The sequence below is a fragment of the Falco peregrinus genome, chromosome Z, assembly GCF_023634155.1.
Source record: "Falco peregrinus isolate bFalPer1 chromosome Z, bFalPer1.pri, whole genome shotgun sequence".
NCBI classification, from domain to species: domain Eukaryota; kingdom Metazoa; phylum Chordata; class Aves; order Falconiformes; family Falconidae; genus Falco; species Falco peregrinus.
In genome coordinates, this window is record NC_073739.1 from 16,869,849 (window position 1) to 16,886,848 (window position 17,000).

Here is a 17,000-nt window from a genome sequence, read left to right on the forward strand (position 1 = left end):
TTGCTTTTTAAAAAGGATCATGTTTCTTTTTCAGCTTTACCTTTCTGATGTCCTTGAGTCTGTTAAGAATCAGCTCCTGATTGTCCAAGACCATGCGCTGAACTAGAGACAGCAAAAACATTAACCATGTTTGAAAGCACTGTAAGTTATTATCGGGTTCAATTAAATAAAAAACAATATAAAAAAATTAGGGAAAAATCACAACTCTGCATAAAACTAACATTTACATAAAGGACAATGCAGACCTGAACTACTACTGTTTATTCAACAGAAAAAACACATATGTGCTTTGCACAGTTTGATTTTATTCACAGTTATTAAAACACCACCCTCCCTTAAAAAAAGGCAGAAACAACTCAAAGCCACACAAAAGACAAGAAGTACTTCAGGAACAACCTAACTGTTTGACATAAGACTTTAAAACTACATTCCCTGACAACTACAGTAATAACGAACTTCTGTATTTTATTAAAATATTAAAACAATCGTAACAACTTCTAGCTAAAGTGAAGTTATAAATGATGCTTTAGAACAGAGTACCAGAAACTAACCAAGGTAAGACATTCACAAGGCTACAATAACCTTATAAAACAACTTAGTGGTAATGCTCACAAAGAAAGCGAAGTATCATGCCAGGATTTGAACTACAAAGATATTTACTCAGGTGTGGCCAGGGCATCATCAGACTACTTCAGTGGCTTTATTTATCTCTCCATGCAGCCTTACAAATAATGAAGCACAAAGGAATGTGAACTTGGAGAACACCAGCTCAGTTCCTGCAGGACCACAGACTTGTTGAGCAATGCTAGACTGTGTATTTCTGTACTTGGACTATCTCAGGACTCAAATTTGCTCTTTTGGGGGCAGTGTTAGGGGGGAAAGAGGAGAGAAGGAAGGGAGCCAGCTGAACTTTACAATTAATCTTTACTAAATAACTGCAGCTAAGAAAACTATGTCAGTTAAAGGCAGCTCCCCAAAACAGGGCTCTTTGCCGAAGTTTCAATACTCACCAGAAACCACTAATAAACATTTATATGATGATGAAGAAAGAGAAGGAAACCATATTTCCACAGGACACACAAGAACGAAAAGAAGCAACATCACTTCTGATCAAGTATTTTCAACATGATGGTGAAGTTTCATTTGTGAAGGCATTTATTCTAAAAAATTGACTATGACCACGTTAAAAGGGGGAAAAAGAGCTAGATGTGTCTTTGGCCAATGCTCCTTCACTTACCTTGCTTACTGCCCATAAGCACTTCCACCAATATGAAATTCTGGAGGCGCTCGGTCTGCCAAAAGATACAACATATAAATGTAGTTTCTGAATGAAATATAATTTTGCCAGATGTTTACATTAATGTTATATTATACGCTATGCACACAGAGCATGGAAAAGTAAATGTTTTTACATCAACTATGATGTTATTCCTTCTAAGCCACTCCTCCCGAGCCAGGAATAATCTTAAACACTGAGCCTACCCCCACATGGCGTCAGGCTCCTGTGCCCTTAACTACACTGGCATCCTTGAGCCCCATGGTGAAGTGGCACCTGTAAAGCACAGGTAACTCTACTCCCCTTCAGTGACCAGCAGCTCAACTAGGGTATTTCCAGAGTGTCTTTCCAGAGAAAGCATGCACGACTGGGAATGAACCTGGTCTTTGAGAAGATGGCCCAGGAACCAGGCTTGGCAAAAGCAGGCTGACCGGTCCTCATCTCCTGGGGCACTCCACGAGCACTGATGGAACAAACCCCTCTTCACATGTGCCACAGTCCCTTCTCCAAACGAGAGTGCCAGGGACCACCCGAGATCCCTTGCAGACAGATGAGGAAAGCTGGCACAGCTAAAAGTTGAGCCATTTACTAGGACTGCTACAACCCTGGAAACGTGACACTCAGGATTGAGGAAGTCTCTTAATTTTTGGCCTCGAGACTCAGTGGGCAGATGATCTTGCTTTACATGTCATGAACCGGAGTGTTAAAAGCCTCACCTGCTAACATTTGCTTTGCCTGAAATTTCATGAGTGTGACTTGGAGAGGATCTTCAGCACAGACAAACTCTGAATATTAAAAAGAGATTTCCTGTATCTATCTTCATACAGAAGAAGGAGGAAGCCCTTTAAAAAACTATCAGTATCAGAGAAATTGCAATTGAGCCAGTGAATTCAGTCTCTTACAGTGTAAAACTAGCTTCCCAAATACAAAGATGCGAAGATCTTTCCCAGAGTACCTATCCTGTTTGACTGCGGCTTTTTCCAGATGAGACAAAGACTCCAGACAAGGTTTTCAAAGTTTTGTTAAAAGGTCTGCAGCATTTGGGGGAAAAGACTGAAATCAAATGCTAGAACCATACTACGGCGGAAAATTAGCTCCATGCATTAGATAGCTGTGTACACCTAGACAGAGATCTGCAATTATCACCTACTGCAGACAGTCCACATGCATGTTCCTAAATACCCTGTATATAACAGGTGGTGGTTGCCCTGTGTGAGCATGGCTGTTCCCTGGAACAGCTGAAGTGTGCTGATCTGCTGGTGTGCTGACGAGCCCCAACTGCTGAATGAAACGTGCACGCTGCAGCTTCATGCCTCCACACCTGTGTGGCTGCCTAAGACTGCCAGTGTTTTGGCACACTTGCAAATTCTAACGTGTTTCCTAAAAGTCATGCTATCTTGGCAGCAACTGTATGAAAGACAGGCAAACTGAAAGGGGATCATCTTCCAGGGAAAACATGCATCCACAAGATTACAAGATGTACACAGTAATTTCCAATGAGGTGGGAAGGAAGGCAGATGGTAAAGAACACGGGTGCTGTTCAGCCTTGAGAACTACAAAGATACTGCTCACCGCTGTAAGGAGACAATTCATGCAGCAAAAGCTCAATTAGAGTTCAAGCTGGCCAGGACTGTGAAGAACAATAGAAGGGGGTTTTTAAAATATGTTACCAACAAAAGGCAAATGAGAAATAACGTTGGTGTGTTGCTTGACAAGGTCAGTCACCTCACAAATAGGGATGCAGACAAAGTGGCAACATTTAATGCCTTCTTTTGCCTCTGTCTTTAATACCAACAATGGGCCCTGGGACCACCAAAGCCCTGTGTTGGAAGACTGTGACTGGGGGGATGACAAACTCCTAGTCAACCCTGACCTTGTTCAAGACTTCCTGCTCCAGCTGGTTGTGCATAAATCTATGGAGCCTGATGGGATTCATCCCAGAGTACTGAAAAAGCTGGCTGATGCTACGGCAGGACCTCTCTCTGTTATTTTTCAGGGGTCCTGGGAGTCTGGACAGGCCCAAGTCAACTGGAATCTGGCAAGTGTAGACCCAGTTTTCAAGAACGGTAAGAAGGAAGACCCTGGTAGTTACAGGCCTGTCAGTTTCACTTCAGTTCCTGGTAAAATTATGCAGAAGGTTATTCTGGGAATTACTGAAAAACATTTGAGAGACAATGCAGTCATTGGTCGCTGCATGGGTTCACAAGGGGAACGTTCCACATAACCAACTTCCTTTTACGCCAAGGCCACCCACCTAATCGACCAAGGGAAGCCAGTGGATATGGTGGTTTTGGATTTTAGCAAAGCTTTTGATACCATCTCTCACAGCATCCTTCTGGATAAAAATTCCAGCACACAGCTAGTTAAATCCACAACACGTTGGGTGAGCAACTGGCTCAGAAGGTCAAAGACTGGCAGCCAGTCACCAGCAGGGTCCCCAAGGACTCAATTTTACAGCCAGTGCTCTTTAATGCCTTTATAAATGCTCTGGACACAGGAACTGAATTTGCATTAAGGAAGTTTGCCAGTGACACTAAACTAGGAGGAGCTGTGGACTCCTTGAGGGTAGGGAGGCCTTAGAGAGATGTGGATAGGCTATCACCAACTGTATGAACTTTAACAAGAGAAAGTGCTGGATTCTCCACCTGAGATGGAGTAATCCTGGTTATAAATACACACTAGGGAATTACAGGCTGGAGACCAGCCTGTGGAAAGAAATCTGAGGGTTTGGGTTGATGGCAAGTTGAATATGAGTCAACAGTATGTCCTGACAACCAAAAGGACCAGCTGTCCTGGGGGGCATCAAGCCCAGCACAGCTAGATGGTCTAGGGAGGTGATTGTCCCGCTCTACACTGCACTGGTACAGCCCCACCTTGAGTCCTGAGTGCAGTTTTGGGTGCCTCAGTATACAGAGGACATAAAACTATTAGTGCACCCAGAGGAAGGCAACCAAAATGGTAAAAGGCTTCAAGCGCAAGACTTAGGAGGAGCAGCTGAGGTCACTCTGTCTGTTCAGCCTGGAGAAGAGGAGGCTGAGGGGTGACCTCACTGCAGCCTACAGCTTCCTCTAGGGGGGCAGCGGAGGGGAGGTGCTGATCTGCTCCCTCTGGGGACCAGAGGTAGGACTCGAGGAAAAGGAATGAAGCTGCGTCGGGGAAAGTTCACATGAGACATTAGGAAAAGGTTTGTCACTGAGGGCATGCTTGGGCACTGGAACAGGCTCTGCAGGGAAGTGGTCACGGCATCAAGCCTGTCAGAGTTCAAGGAGCATCTGGACAATGCCCTTGTCACACAGTTCAGTTTTAGGTAGTCCTGCAAGGAGTGGGCAGTGGGACTCAATGATCCTTATGGCTCCCTTCCAACTTGAGATTCTGTGATTTTATGTTTTCCTATGCAGAGCAGCATGAAGAAGTAGAAGACAAGCACAATCGTCCTTAACAGTGAATGCCAGTTTCCCAACAAGGTAAAATGTGCCCCTGTTGAAGGGCTCACCGAGAAAGCTTTAAACTGGATTGGAAGGGGGAAGGGAGTAAAACCAAGCTCATCAGAAATGAGCCTGGGGGCAGCATGCCAGGGCTGCAGGAGAGATCGATAGCACAGCTGAAGTCTATCTATGCCAATGCCCAAAGCATGGGCAACAAACAGGAGAGGCGCAGCAGGAAGACTATGACATTATCGCTGTCACAGAAACACGGTGGGATTACTTTCATGACTGGAGTGCTGCAGTGGGCGGCTGCAAACTCTTCAGAAGGGCCAGGCAAGGGAGGAGAGGCGGTGGGGTAGCTCTGTGTGTCAGGGAAAGTTTCGACTGCCTAGAGCTGAATGATGGTGACAGTAGGGTTGAGTGGTTATGGGTAAGGATCAAGGGAAGGGCCAACAAGGTGGATACCCTGGTGGGAGTCTGTTATAGACCACCCAACCAGCATGAAGAGGCAGACAAAACATTCTACAACCAGCTGGGAGAAGTCTCATGACCACTAGCCCTTGTTCTTGCGGGGGACTTCAACCTACCAGGTGTCTGCTAGAAACAACAGAGCAGAGAGGAAACAGTCTGCGGGGTTCCTGGGGTGTGTGGAAGACAACTTACTGGCATAGCTGGGCAGGGAGCCAGCCAGGGAGATGCCCCGCTGGACCTGCTGTTTGTGAACAGGGAAGGACTGGTGGGCAATGTGGTGGTCAGAGGACATCTTGGGCATAGCGATCATGAGATGCTGAGAGTTTTCAATTCTCAGAGAAGGAGGGGGGGGGGGGTCAGCAGAACCGTTACCTTGGACTTCTGGAGGGCCAACTTTGGCCCATTTAAGAACCCGGTTGACAGAGTCCCTTCAAAGATAGTTCTGAAGGGCCAAGAGGTCCAGGAAGGCTGGACATTCTTCAAGACTGAAGTCTTAAAGGCGCAGGATCAGCCATCTCCATGTGCTGACAGCCAAGGCAGTGGGGGAGAAGGCCGGCCTGGCTGAACAGAGAGCTTTGGCTGGGACTCAGGGAGGGAAGAGAGAGTTTAACATCTCTGGAAGAAGGAGCAGGCAACTGTGGAGGACTGTAAGGAAACTGTGGAGAACTACAAGGAAGTCACAAGGTTGTACAGGCAGAAGATCAGAGAGGCGAAAGCCCAGCTAGAGCTCAGGCTGGCCACTGCTGTAAAAGATGTCAAAAAGTGTTTTTACAAATACATTAGAAACAAAAGTAGGGCCAAGGATGATCTTCATCCTTTATTTGATGGGGGGAAGGAGGGGGAGGGGATGAACACTGCCACAAAGGGTGAGGGGAAGGCTGCAGTACTTGATGCTTTCTTTGCCTCAGGCTTTAATAGCAAGACCAGGTTTCCTCCAGGTACTCAGCCCCCTGAGCTGGAAGACAGGGATGAGGAGAAGCAGAATGAAGTCGCCACAGCCTAAGAGCAAACAGTTAGTGACCTGCTGCTCCACTCAGACATGCACAGGTCTATGGGGCTGGGTGGGATCCACCTGAGGGTACTGAGGAAGCTGGTGGAGGAGCTCGCCAAGTCACTCCGTCATTTATCAGTAGCCCTGGCTAACTGGGGAGGTCCCAGAAGGCTGGAGGTTAGATAACATGATGACCACCTACAAGGAGGATCTGGGAAACCACAGGCCTGTCAGGCTGACCTTGGTGCTGGGGAAGGATAGTGAAGCACCATCATCCTCAGTGCCATCATGCAGCACATGCAGGACAACAGGGGGGTCAGGCCCAGCCAGCATGGGGTTATGAAAGGCAGGTCCTGCTTGACAAACCTGATCTCCTTCTGCCAGAAGATGACTCTCCTAATGGATGAGGGAAGGGCTGTGGATGTTTTTTAACTGGACCTTATTAAAGCCTTTCACACTGTCTCCCACAGCATTCTCCTGGAAAAACTGACTGTTCAGGACTTGGGTGGGTGTGCTCTGCACTGGGTTAAAAGCTGGCTGGACAGCCAAGCCCAAAGCGTGGTGGTGAACGGAGTTACATCCAGCTGGTGGCCGGTCACAAGTGGTGTTCCCCTGGGCTCAGCATTGGGGCCAGCCCTGTTTAATACCTTTATCAACGATCTGGACGAGGGGATTGAGTGCACCCTCAGTCAGTTTGCAGATGACACCAAGCTGGGGGGAGTGTTGACCCGCCTGAGGGCAGGAGGCTCTGCAGAGGGACCTGGGCAGGCTGGAGCGATGGGCCCAGGCCAGTCGTGTGAGGTTCAGCAGGGCTCAGTGCCGGGTCCTGCCCTTGGGTCACACCAGCCCCACGCAGCGCTACAGGCTGGGGCAGAGCGGCTGGAAAGGGCCTGGTGGGAAAGGGCCTGGGGGTGCTGGGTGACGGCCGGCTGGGCAGGAGCCAGCAGTGTGCCCAGGGGGCCCAGGCGGCCAGCAGCACCCTGGCCGGTGTCCCCAGCAGTGTGGCCAGCAGGACCAGGGCAGTGACCGTCCCCCTGCACTGGGCACTGCTGAGGCCACCCCTCGAACCCTGTGCTCAGGTCTGGGCCCCTCTCTGCAAGAGGGACGTAGAGGGGCTGCAGCGTGTCCAGAGACGGGCAGCGGGGCTGGGGAAGGGGCTGGGGCACAGGTCTTGTGGGGAGCCGCTGAGGGGGCTGGGGGTGTTCAGTCTGGAGGCTCAGGGGGGACCTTGCTGCTCTCTACAGCTGCCTGACAGGAGGCTGTGGGCAGGTGGGGGTTGGTCTCTTCTCCCAGGTAACAAGTGACAGGACAAGAGGAAACGGCTGCAAGTTGCAGCAGGGGAGGTTTAGACTGGAGATTAGGAAAACTTCCTTCACTGTAAAGCATGTTGAAGCATTGGAACAGGCTGCCCAGGGAGGTGGTTGAGTCACCATCCCTAGAGGTGTTCAAATTATGTGTAGACATGGTACTTACAGCCATGGTTTAGTGGGACTTGGCAGTGCTAGGTTTGTAATGGGACTCAATGATCTTAAAGGTCTTTTCCAACCTAAATGATTCTATAGGCAGTGTAGTTACCTCAAGACACAACCAACCAGAAAAAATATCCTGCATGCCAATAATCATTGTGGTCATACATGTAAATCTGCTTGACCCAGAAAAATGGATGGTAACTTCCAGTACAGAGCAACCAGGTCTACCATCAAGACTACAGAAAGTTTTGAGCATCATAACAGTTAGAAGAGATCATCTATCATGAGTGGACTGACCATAATTTTTCTGAAAAGAAAAACATACACAACCCACTTCAGGGTCACTCAGGTGTTACATGGACATGCTTATGATCTTTTGTTTACCTGCCTTCCAAGTAACGGAAGCACTTCTTTGATTACAGTCTGTGTACTGCTATCTTTATTTACTCGTAGAGAAACATATGCCATTCCCACCCTAAAGAGAAAAGAAATACTTATTTTAGGACAATCATTTGACCTATCCTGTGTGTACCTAACTTGGGAATTTTCTATGGGGGTAGGCAGAAATTTGTATTAGTTGAAGAAAGCTGTTCACTGAAGATGATGGCAGATGCAGTATTAGCCCCACACATGAGCAAAGACTTTCATTTCAGGAAACTGGTCATTAAAATTGCAGCACTGCAAATTATTTTCTCCATATACACAGAATTACCTGCACATCTTTCATAAAATTTGGCAATGTGGCTGCATTAGTACAGTGGAAAAATGTTTAAATTTAATCCCACTGCTCTTAAGAGATGAATAGGTCACCAACCAGTCTTGTTTCCACTGCTAAATATGCTTAAAATGTATATTGTCTCACTGGTATATGAAGCAGATTTTTTTTTTCTTAATTTTGTCCTCCTAGTCTCACATCAGAAGTTACACTGAATTCTTCCTACTTACTACGTCTTCCAAAAAACCATCAAGCTTTCAAGTGACGTGTATGTCAGAATTTGTTTACAGATGCAGTTAATGTAACTTTGCATCTTCTTGCCCAAACACACAATATAAATGTGTAAGTTATGCACAGAACATGTTGCACGAAAAGAAACCCATGAGCATGTTTCCAGGCATGCAAATGAATAATGTGTATTAGTCATTCAGAAAAATAAACAGAAGAACGCTGAAATACAGAAGAAACCACATTCTCCGTTATACTTCTGCAACCTCATTAACTGAAACACACCAGGCTAGACAACAGAGGACAAATGTAGTCAAGCAGGGTAACTTCATGATAAAGGAGGAAAACACTCACTTCAGCCAAGCAGGATAAATTCTGATCACTTCCTCATCTTTTGGTTTGGCTCTGATAATCCAAGCTTCAGGAACAGATTCTCGGAATACTGAGCCGAAGTTGCTGTCCTCGGCAGCATCGTTCCTGTTGATAACATCATCAGACAGCAGCGCCTGCTGCGTAAAGGTCTGAAGCTCGTATTCCTGCTGGTCATCATTTATGTAGTATGCCCTCAAAGCAGCCTCCTACAACACAGCAAGATAAATTAACATTTTCTTGAAAAGATACCATTAATACTTGTATAGCCACAGACATCTATCAATACCTCTACTTATGGAACCAACCTTTAACACGTTTTAAGCACAGAATAGTGGAGAAACAGCAGTGGCAAAAAAAACCCCAACCAAGAGCGAAGTTTTGAAAACAAATTTTAGCGGAAGATACACAACGAAAACTTGTGGTGTCAATGAATCTGAACACAGCCCACGGTATTTCTGTCAAATGAAAGTCATTTTAACACCATAGATGAAATGTAAAAATTCAGCACCAATAAAACTACACACACTGCATGCAAAATTTACTCCACAAGGAAACCCACAAATTATACTTCAATGTGCCCAGCTCTGTGTATTGAATCTTCTTGCACTAAGGGTTTGCTGAAAATTAGTGAACTTCTCAGCCACAAGGTTGCCCTGAACCCACACACCTGTGAAGAGGAAAGGGCTGTCCTTGGCAGATGCAAGCAGTCACAGGAATTTTAACATCCATTACTGGCCCATGCCTGCAGCACCTCTGCTAACACAGACACTGTAGTGGATACAGCCCAGTAAGTCACTTTTGAGAACGGGTATTAATCTGCCCTGGTATTCTAAGTAGCAGCCTGGAAAAATGTGCTTGAAAGGCAAGTAGCACTCCTAAATAAAAGTGTTTTCAGCACTGTACACACTTTTCCTTGAAGATCTTTGACATGCAGAACCATTTTCAAAACTCCTGTTCATTTTGAGTAATCACAATAGAAATCTTAATGAGCCGTAGGTTTAAACTGTTAAAATTCTGATGGAATAACTTCTCCATGCTCCTGTGCCAAGTCCTTTATGACTCTGAGTCCTCACCATGTTCAATTTTACTGTGCACCACCCCACACTCCCTCTGGGCTTCATTTCTGCACAGCATGGGGGCTCTGCCCAGCCCTGTAAATTAAGGTCTGTACAGAACATTTGGTTTAGTACTAAGTCATGCTTCCACCTCAGATGGAGGACTGGAAAAGCTAGGGAGCGGTTACTATATGACCAACAATTTATTACTCTCACAGCCAAGGAGCAGAGGTAACTATGGCATTCTTCAGTCTTCAAAGCTGATTAACTGAAGTGCAATAGCAGGGGCTGTCCAGGATAAACATCAAACCACTAAACACAACAGAAGAGGAGCAAGATCTAAGGAGCTGATTATCCAGTATTGCTCATATCAGTAAAATCAGACTTCATTGTCACACAGGGAAGGAGAATGACTGCTTAACATGCGATGCGCTGTGGTCTTCTGTTATGCTATAGATATGTAGGCCACCACTTCTTCAGATGCTTTAAAATAACAGCACTACACGAAGAAGTTAAATTACACTGTAACATTATAGCCCTTTACAGATTTGTTGAGTCACATTTGTAAAACTGTTAGCTTTCAACTATTGTAATACACAATCATATGTGCCTTCATCACACTGGAATATTGATCTTCACCGGTTATCTTACCACAACTTCTTCATTTTTTGCAATCCTTGGAACTGAAATCAGTCGAAATTGATTGCGTTTCACTGCATCATTCCCATCAAATATCTTTAATGTTTGTTTACCTGAATGAAAACAATTATTGTATTTCAATAACACACCCCTCAAATCACAAAGCTACCTGAATAGGAAGTGTATAATGGAGCTATTAAAGAATTACTTTTAACCCACAGAAATGTATCTTCATCATAAGCTTTGAGGCAGAGTCTTTGCATTTTAATTTTGTTACTGTTTATTTAAAACAGGGGTACATTTGCTGAGGAAAGTGGGAGGAGTATTTCAAGCATAGTTTTATCCTGCCTTTTGACTTAACTTTTTATACATAACTATACTGCTTGTATTATCACTTCTTCGATCCCAGCATTCCAGTCTCCATTTATTATTGGCGTATTCAACCACCTGAAAACCAAGACAGAGTGCCATCACCTTCAGAACAGCTCCCAAAGCACTGCCAGTTCTGAGAGCACGCCTCTGAAGAAAGTCCTTCCAAGTACCAGGTTAATTGTAAGGGCAAGAGTAGAAAATACAGGAAGAACAGAAAAACTAGAAGCCAGAAGGTACAGCAACTGAAGGGCTCCAACCCTTTGCTGTGTTTCATTTCACTAAAGCCTTACCAAGTCCGTGCTCAAATCTCTGAAAGGGTGAAGAGTTAAGGATTTCAGGTTCACCTTTCACAAAGATGAGGGAAAACTCAGTCAGGTACTGTCCACTGTCTGACCAAGTTTCTGCCTTATTTAAGTGGCTGTTTTAAGAGCAAAGTCAAGTGTAACCAAATTCTCATAGAACAGTCAGTCTTTGAGAAGTTCTAAGAACAAGTGAACATTATTAGTCCAATATATGAGTCCTTACTGTCTATGGAAAGGAATCAAGTTAATCCAGACCAAAAAGGACATTACATCAAGACAAACCTTGTGTCCTCTCCTGACCACATCTTCAGAAGAGACGTGATGAGCTGTTCAGTTTTGCAGGTTCTTTCATGTCCTCCCCAGAGAGTCCATGCTTCACAACAGATTATGACTCTCTTCACAGGGAGAATCTGCCCTTTTTATTGCAGTGTTGGGCTGAGCTGTTAACAAAAGTCACTCTATATAGCACAATGTTACAGATTCTGACCTCATAACAAACCTGTATGCCTGCATCCATCACAAAGTAATAAAACCTATAGAAGCTATCACTTGCAGACCTGAGATATTAGTAATACTAATTGAAAGCCACATAAACCAGCTGTAACATCGACACAATTGGTTAATCCTGCAGTCTGTTAATACACATTGTAAAAGAGAAAGACATCACATGCTGGAATCTACTTCCATCTTTCTCTGACAGCTTGGAAATACTTTGTAGTACAGCTGAAAGTACTGAAAGCCTTTTGGCCTCAAGTAATTTTGACGTTTAGGTTTGAAGAACCACATGAGCAAACTACCATCGGAGAAGTGAAAAATCAAACCACTCCTAACTGTTGGCTGAAAAAAAACAAGCTAGAAACAGAGGCAGAAATGTGCATCATTGGGTATCTTGATTCTGCAGTGACAGATTACAAAACTGCAGAAAGTAATTGCTTTACAAGGACACTTCAGTGATGCTCTGCTAGCCTTCCAGAGCCACCTGAAACTCAGGTACATCAAGTCTGCTCCACCTATTCCTGTTTCAGTATGTGTTCTTCACTTCAAAGGCAGACACTGTGCATAACTAAAGATTCATCCAATACCATGTTGGAAAACAGCCTTTTTTTAAAGAGACTCTAACTCTCAAAGAAAAATTGTGTTACTTTCATTCTTGTTACCTTGATTTCTCACTATTTTGAGATGTGACAGCTATACTTTTTCATTCTCAACTTGTCCACTTCTTAAGGCCTTTCCTTATTAACAATTCTACTGGGCATGGTACAATGTGTGAGTGAGGACATTCACATTAGGTAACATAAAGATCGAATTGCAGATCAAAGCAATTACCAGTACAGCCTCCCATCCTACTCCAATTCCTCTTAGTCTCCCACAGGACAACAGTTACTATAAAGCTATAAAGCTTTGCTCTTCTTTTGCGTTTATGAAACTACGGTAAACCCTGTATGAAGAAAGAATCTCTTATGTTGAGACCCTGAGGACAGAGCAGGGTTGAAGGTGGTCCATTCCACGTGCCTCCACATTATGAACAGGGAAATGCCAGTTAGCCAGGAGCATAAGGAAAGCTCTGGGACTTTTCTATGGAAACAGTCACAGCCGGGCACGTCTCAGAAGTGTCTGTGCACAGCTGCCCACAACACGGGGCACAAACAGGAGACACTAGAGGTCTGCATGCCATTCCAGGCTGCAGTCTCATCACGCAGAGCTGTTGTGACAGCTCACACCACTGGTGTGCTGCCATGGATAGACACAGGCTGCTGAGGAGTGAGGGGCTGGAACAGTGAGGAGCAGGAGTTTCTGTGAGCCCCTCCACTGTGAGGGCACTGGAGGCGCTTGGAGCTCTGCCTTGGGAAGGATGGTGAGACAGCCAGAGCTCAGCGTTTATGGGCAGTGGGCAGGCCAGCATACGGGCCCCATGGCGTCTGGCTGTCACAAACGCCCTAGTTGGGAAGTAGTGGTAGGTAAAGCAGATGATGCTGCCTTGTGACGACTGCAAGAAGCCTCATGTGCAGGCCCTGGGTCCTCAGAGAGGACTTGAGCCGGTGCCGTAGCTGCTGGGGTGAGAAGAGAGCCAAGCATGAGCAACCCAGGTTGTTTCTGGGGTGTGCTGGTGACGGCATGCCGAGGCAAGTGATGAGCCCATGAGGGGAGATGCTCTGCTGGACCTGATTCTTACGAGGGAAGAACTAGTTGGAGAGCTAAAGGCTGGGGACAGCCCTGGCTGCAGCGGCCATGAGATGGTGGTGTTTGGGAGCCTGAAAGGAGGGGAATAAGGCAAAGAGCGGTATCAACAAGTAGGTGTCAGGGGAAGAGACTCTGGCCTGCTCAGGAGCCTGCTTGGAAGACTCCTGTGGGATAGAGTCGTGGAGAGAAGCGTGGTCCGCGAGAGGTAGTGGATTTTCAAGGACTGCCTCCTCCAGTGTCAAGAATGGTCCATCCCAACAATCAGGGAAGAAAAGCAAAGGTGCTAGGAGCGCTGCACGGATGAACAGGAGCTCCTGACAAAACGCAGCCGTGACAAGGAAGCAGGCATGAGGCAGGAGCAGGGAGAAGCGACCTGGGAGGAATACAGAGATGCTGCTCAAAGCAGCATGCGTGGGCTTAAGAAAGACCGCCTTTATTACTGGCGAGTTCAACCACCTGAAAACCAAGACAGAGTGCCATCGGCTTCAGAACAGCTCCCAAAGCCCTGCCGGTTCTGAGAGCACCCTTCCAAAGCAAGTCCTTCAAGCACCTGGCTAACTGTATGGGCCAGAGTAGAAAATACAGGAAGAGCAGAAAAACTAGAAGCCAGAAGGTACAGCAGATGGAGAACTCCAACGCTTTGCTGTGTTTCATTTCACTAAAGCCTTACCAAGTCCGTGCTCAGTCCATGGAGCACAGGTTGCGGCACAGACGTCTCTGAAAGGGTGGAGAGTTCAGGATCTCATGTTCACCTTTCACAAAGATGAGTGAAGCCTCGGTCAGGTACAGGCCACTGTCTGGCCAAGTTTCTCTCTCCTTTCAGTGACTATTTAAAAGCAGCATTGCTGGAGACACGCATGGATGAAGAGGGAGCTCCTGACATTACCATCAGAAGCAGGCGCACAAGAGGCAGAAGCAGAGGTGGGTGAGGTGGAAGGAGTACAGAGGCACCATCCCACCGTGCAGGGGTGGGCTGAGGAAAGCTAAAGCCCATAGGGAGCTGCTTGTGGCAAGGGACGTGAAGGACAACAAAAGGGTTTCTCCAGGTGCGCCATCAGCAAAAGGGTGACTAGGGAACATGGGGGTCTGCTGAGGACTAGCAACGGGGACCTGGTCTTAAAGGACGTGGAGGAGGCTGAGGCTCTGGTTGCCACCTTTGCCTTGATCTTTGCTGTTAGGAGCAGCCAGCAGCAATGCCAAGGCTCCTGAAGACCAGTGGGGAAGTGCGGGGCAAGGAAGACTTGCCCTCAGCGGTGGAGGATTAGGCTAGGGAACATTTAAACCAGCAAGCCCACGGGTCTGCTGCAATGCACCCGGGGGTGCTGAGGGAGCTGCCTGATGTTGTTGCAAGACCACTTTCCATTACCTTTGCAAGGTCATGGTGGTTTGTGCGAGGTTCCCGAGGAGTGGAAGAAAGCAGGCCTTACCTTCGGGAAGGGTGGGAAGGAGGCTCTGAAGAGCCGCAGGCTGGTCAGCCTGAGCTCTGTCTCTGGGGAATGTGATTGAGCAACTAATCCTGGAAACCCATTTTTAAACATATTGAGGAGTGGCAGTTGTCAGCACAGACCTATCAAGGGAAATCATACCTAACTGATACGGTAGCTTTCTATGATGAGACAGCTGGCTGTGAGTGGATAAGGAAAGAGCACTGGATGGTTGTTTTATTTACTTTAGTAAGGCTTTTGACACTGCCTCCCTTAACAGCTTCATAGACAAATGGAAGAAGTACAGAGTTGGTTAGTAGAGAGGTGGACTGAAAACGGGCTGTACTGCTCAAATGCTTGTCCACAGAAGTATGTAGTCCGGCTGTAGGCCAGTCACCCATGGAATACTCTTCCAGGTCTTTACAGGGGCCAGTATTGTTTAGCTTCTTCACTGATGACCTAGATGATGAGACAGAGTACATCCTCAGTGTGTTTGCAGAGGACTCAAGACCGGGAGGAGTGCTTGATAGATATGTGCGCTGCCATACAGAGGGACCTCAACAGGCTGGAGAAATGCAGCACCAGGAACCTCAGGAACCTCACAAATTTCAACACAGTGAAATGCCAAGCCCTGCACCTGGACAGATATAACCCAGGCAGCAGTCTGACTGGCTGTAAAGCAGCTTGTCAGACACACCCTGCGGGTCCTAGTGGACACCATGTTGACCATAAGCCAGCAACATAGCAAAGGTGACAAACAGCATCCTGGACTGCATTAGTAACAGCATTGACAGTAGGCTGACAGAGATGATTATTTACCTCTACTTTGCCTTTCTAAGACCTCATTGGTAGAGTTGTGCCCAGTCCTGGGCTCTTCAGTACAAGAAAGGCATGGATGTACTGAAGCTAAGGCAAGGAGTGCACATGAAGATGACGATGGGACTGGAACATCTCCCATATGAGGAGAGGCTGAGAGAGCGGGGAGTGTTCATGCTGAAGAATGAAGGGCTGGGGTTGGGGTGGGTTCTTATCCATGTGTATAATTAATTGATGGGAGGGTGTACAGGTGAACAGACAAGAGGAAATGGGCACAAATCGAAACACAAGAAATTACATTTAAACCTAAGAAAAAACTTACTGTGAGACTGGAACAGGTTGTCCAGGCAGGGTTGTGAAGTCTCCCTACTGGGAGATATTCAAAACCCAACTGGATGCGACCTTGAACAAACTACTCTGATTGACCCTGCTTGAGCAGGGCATTGGCCTAGATAAATCTCCACACTGCCCTTAGTACAAGGGATGCTTGTACTAAGAAAGAGACAAACAGAATAAGTAAGATACCAATAGTCTGGGTTGGAAGGGACCTTCAAAGATCACCTAGTCCAAACACCCTGACATGGACATCTTTCACTAGATCCGGTTGCTCAAAGCCCCATCCAACATGACCTTGAACACTTCCAGGGATGGTGCATCCACAACTTCCCTGGCCAACCTGTTCCAGTGTCTCACCTCTCATTGTAAAAATTACTTTTTTATGTCCAATCTAAATATACTCCCCTTCGTTTTAAAATGCTTGCCCCTCGTCCTGTCACTACAGGCCCTGGTAAGAAGTCTCTCTACATCTTCCTTATATACATCCTTTAGAAACTGAATGGTTGCAACATAAGGTCTCCCTGAAGCCTTCTCTTCTCCAGGCTGAACAACCCCAACTCTCTCAGCCTTTCCTCACAGGAGAGGTGCTCTAATCCTCTGGTAATTTTTGTGGCTGTCCTCCGGACCTGCTCCAACAGGTCCACGCCTTTCCTTTGCTCAGGACTCCAGAGCTGGATGCAGGACTCCAGGTGGAGTCTCACCAGAGCAGAGCAGAGGGGCAGAATCACCTCCCTCAACCTGCTGGCCACGCTTCTTTTTGTACAGGCCAGGACATGGTTGGTTTTCTGGGCTATGAGTGCACATTGCCAGCGCGTGTCCATTTTTTCACCCACCAGTACCCCCAAGTTTTTCTTGGCAGGGCTGCTCTCAATCCCTTCATCCCCCGGCCTGTACTGACACTGTGGCTTGCCCTGACCCAGGTGCAGGA

At 46.6% G+C, this 17,000-nt stretch overlaps 1 protein-coding gene across 2 annotated transcripts in view; it reads right to left on the bottom strand.

Annotated features, from left to right (window-relative positions):
• Nucleotides 1–17,000, bottom strand: part of DGKQ (diacylglycerol kinase theta) — a 108,835-nt gene that overhangs the window by 32,578 nt on the left and 59,257 nt on the right. For both annotated transcript variants that reach the window (XM_055790542.1, XM_027782967.2), the window contains exons 8-12: nucleotides 10,654–10,754; nucleotides 8,930–9,153; nucleotides 8,017–8,107; nucleotides 1,238–1,292; nucleotides 41–102 (exon numbers count right to left, since the gene is read on the bottom strand). In XM_055790542.1, coding sequence (XP_055646517.1) covers nucleotides 41–102; nucleotides 1,238–1,292; nucleotides 8,017–8,107; nucleotides 8,930–9,153; nucleotides 10,654–10,754 — 533 coding nt within the window. The remainder of the gene's footprint in view (nucleotides 1–40; nucleotides 103–1,237; nucleotides 1,293–8,016; nucleotides 8,108–8,929; nucleotides 9,154–10,653; nucleotides 10,755–17,000) is intronic.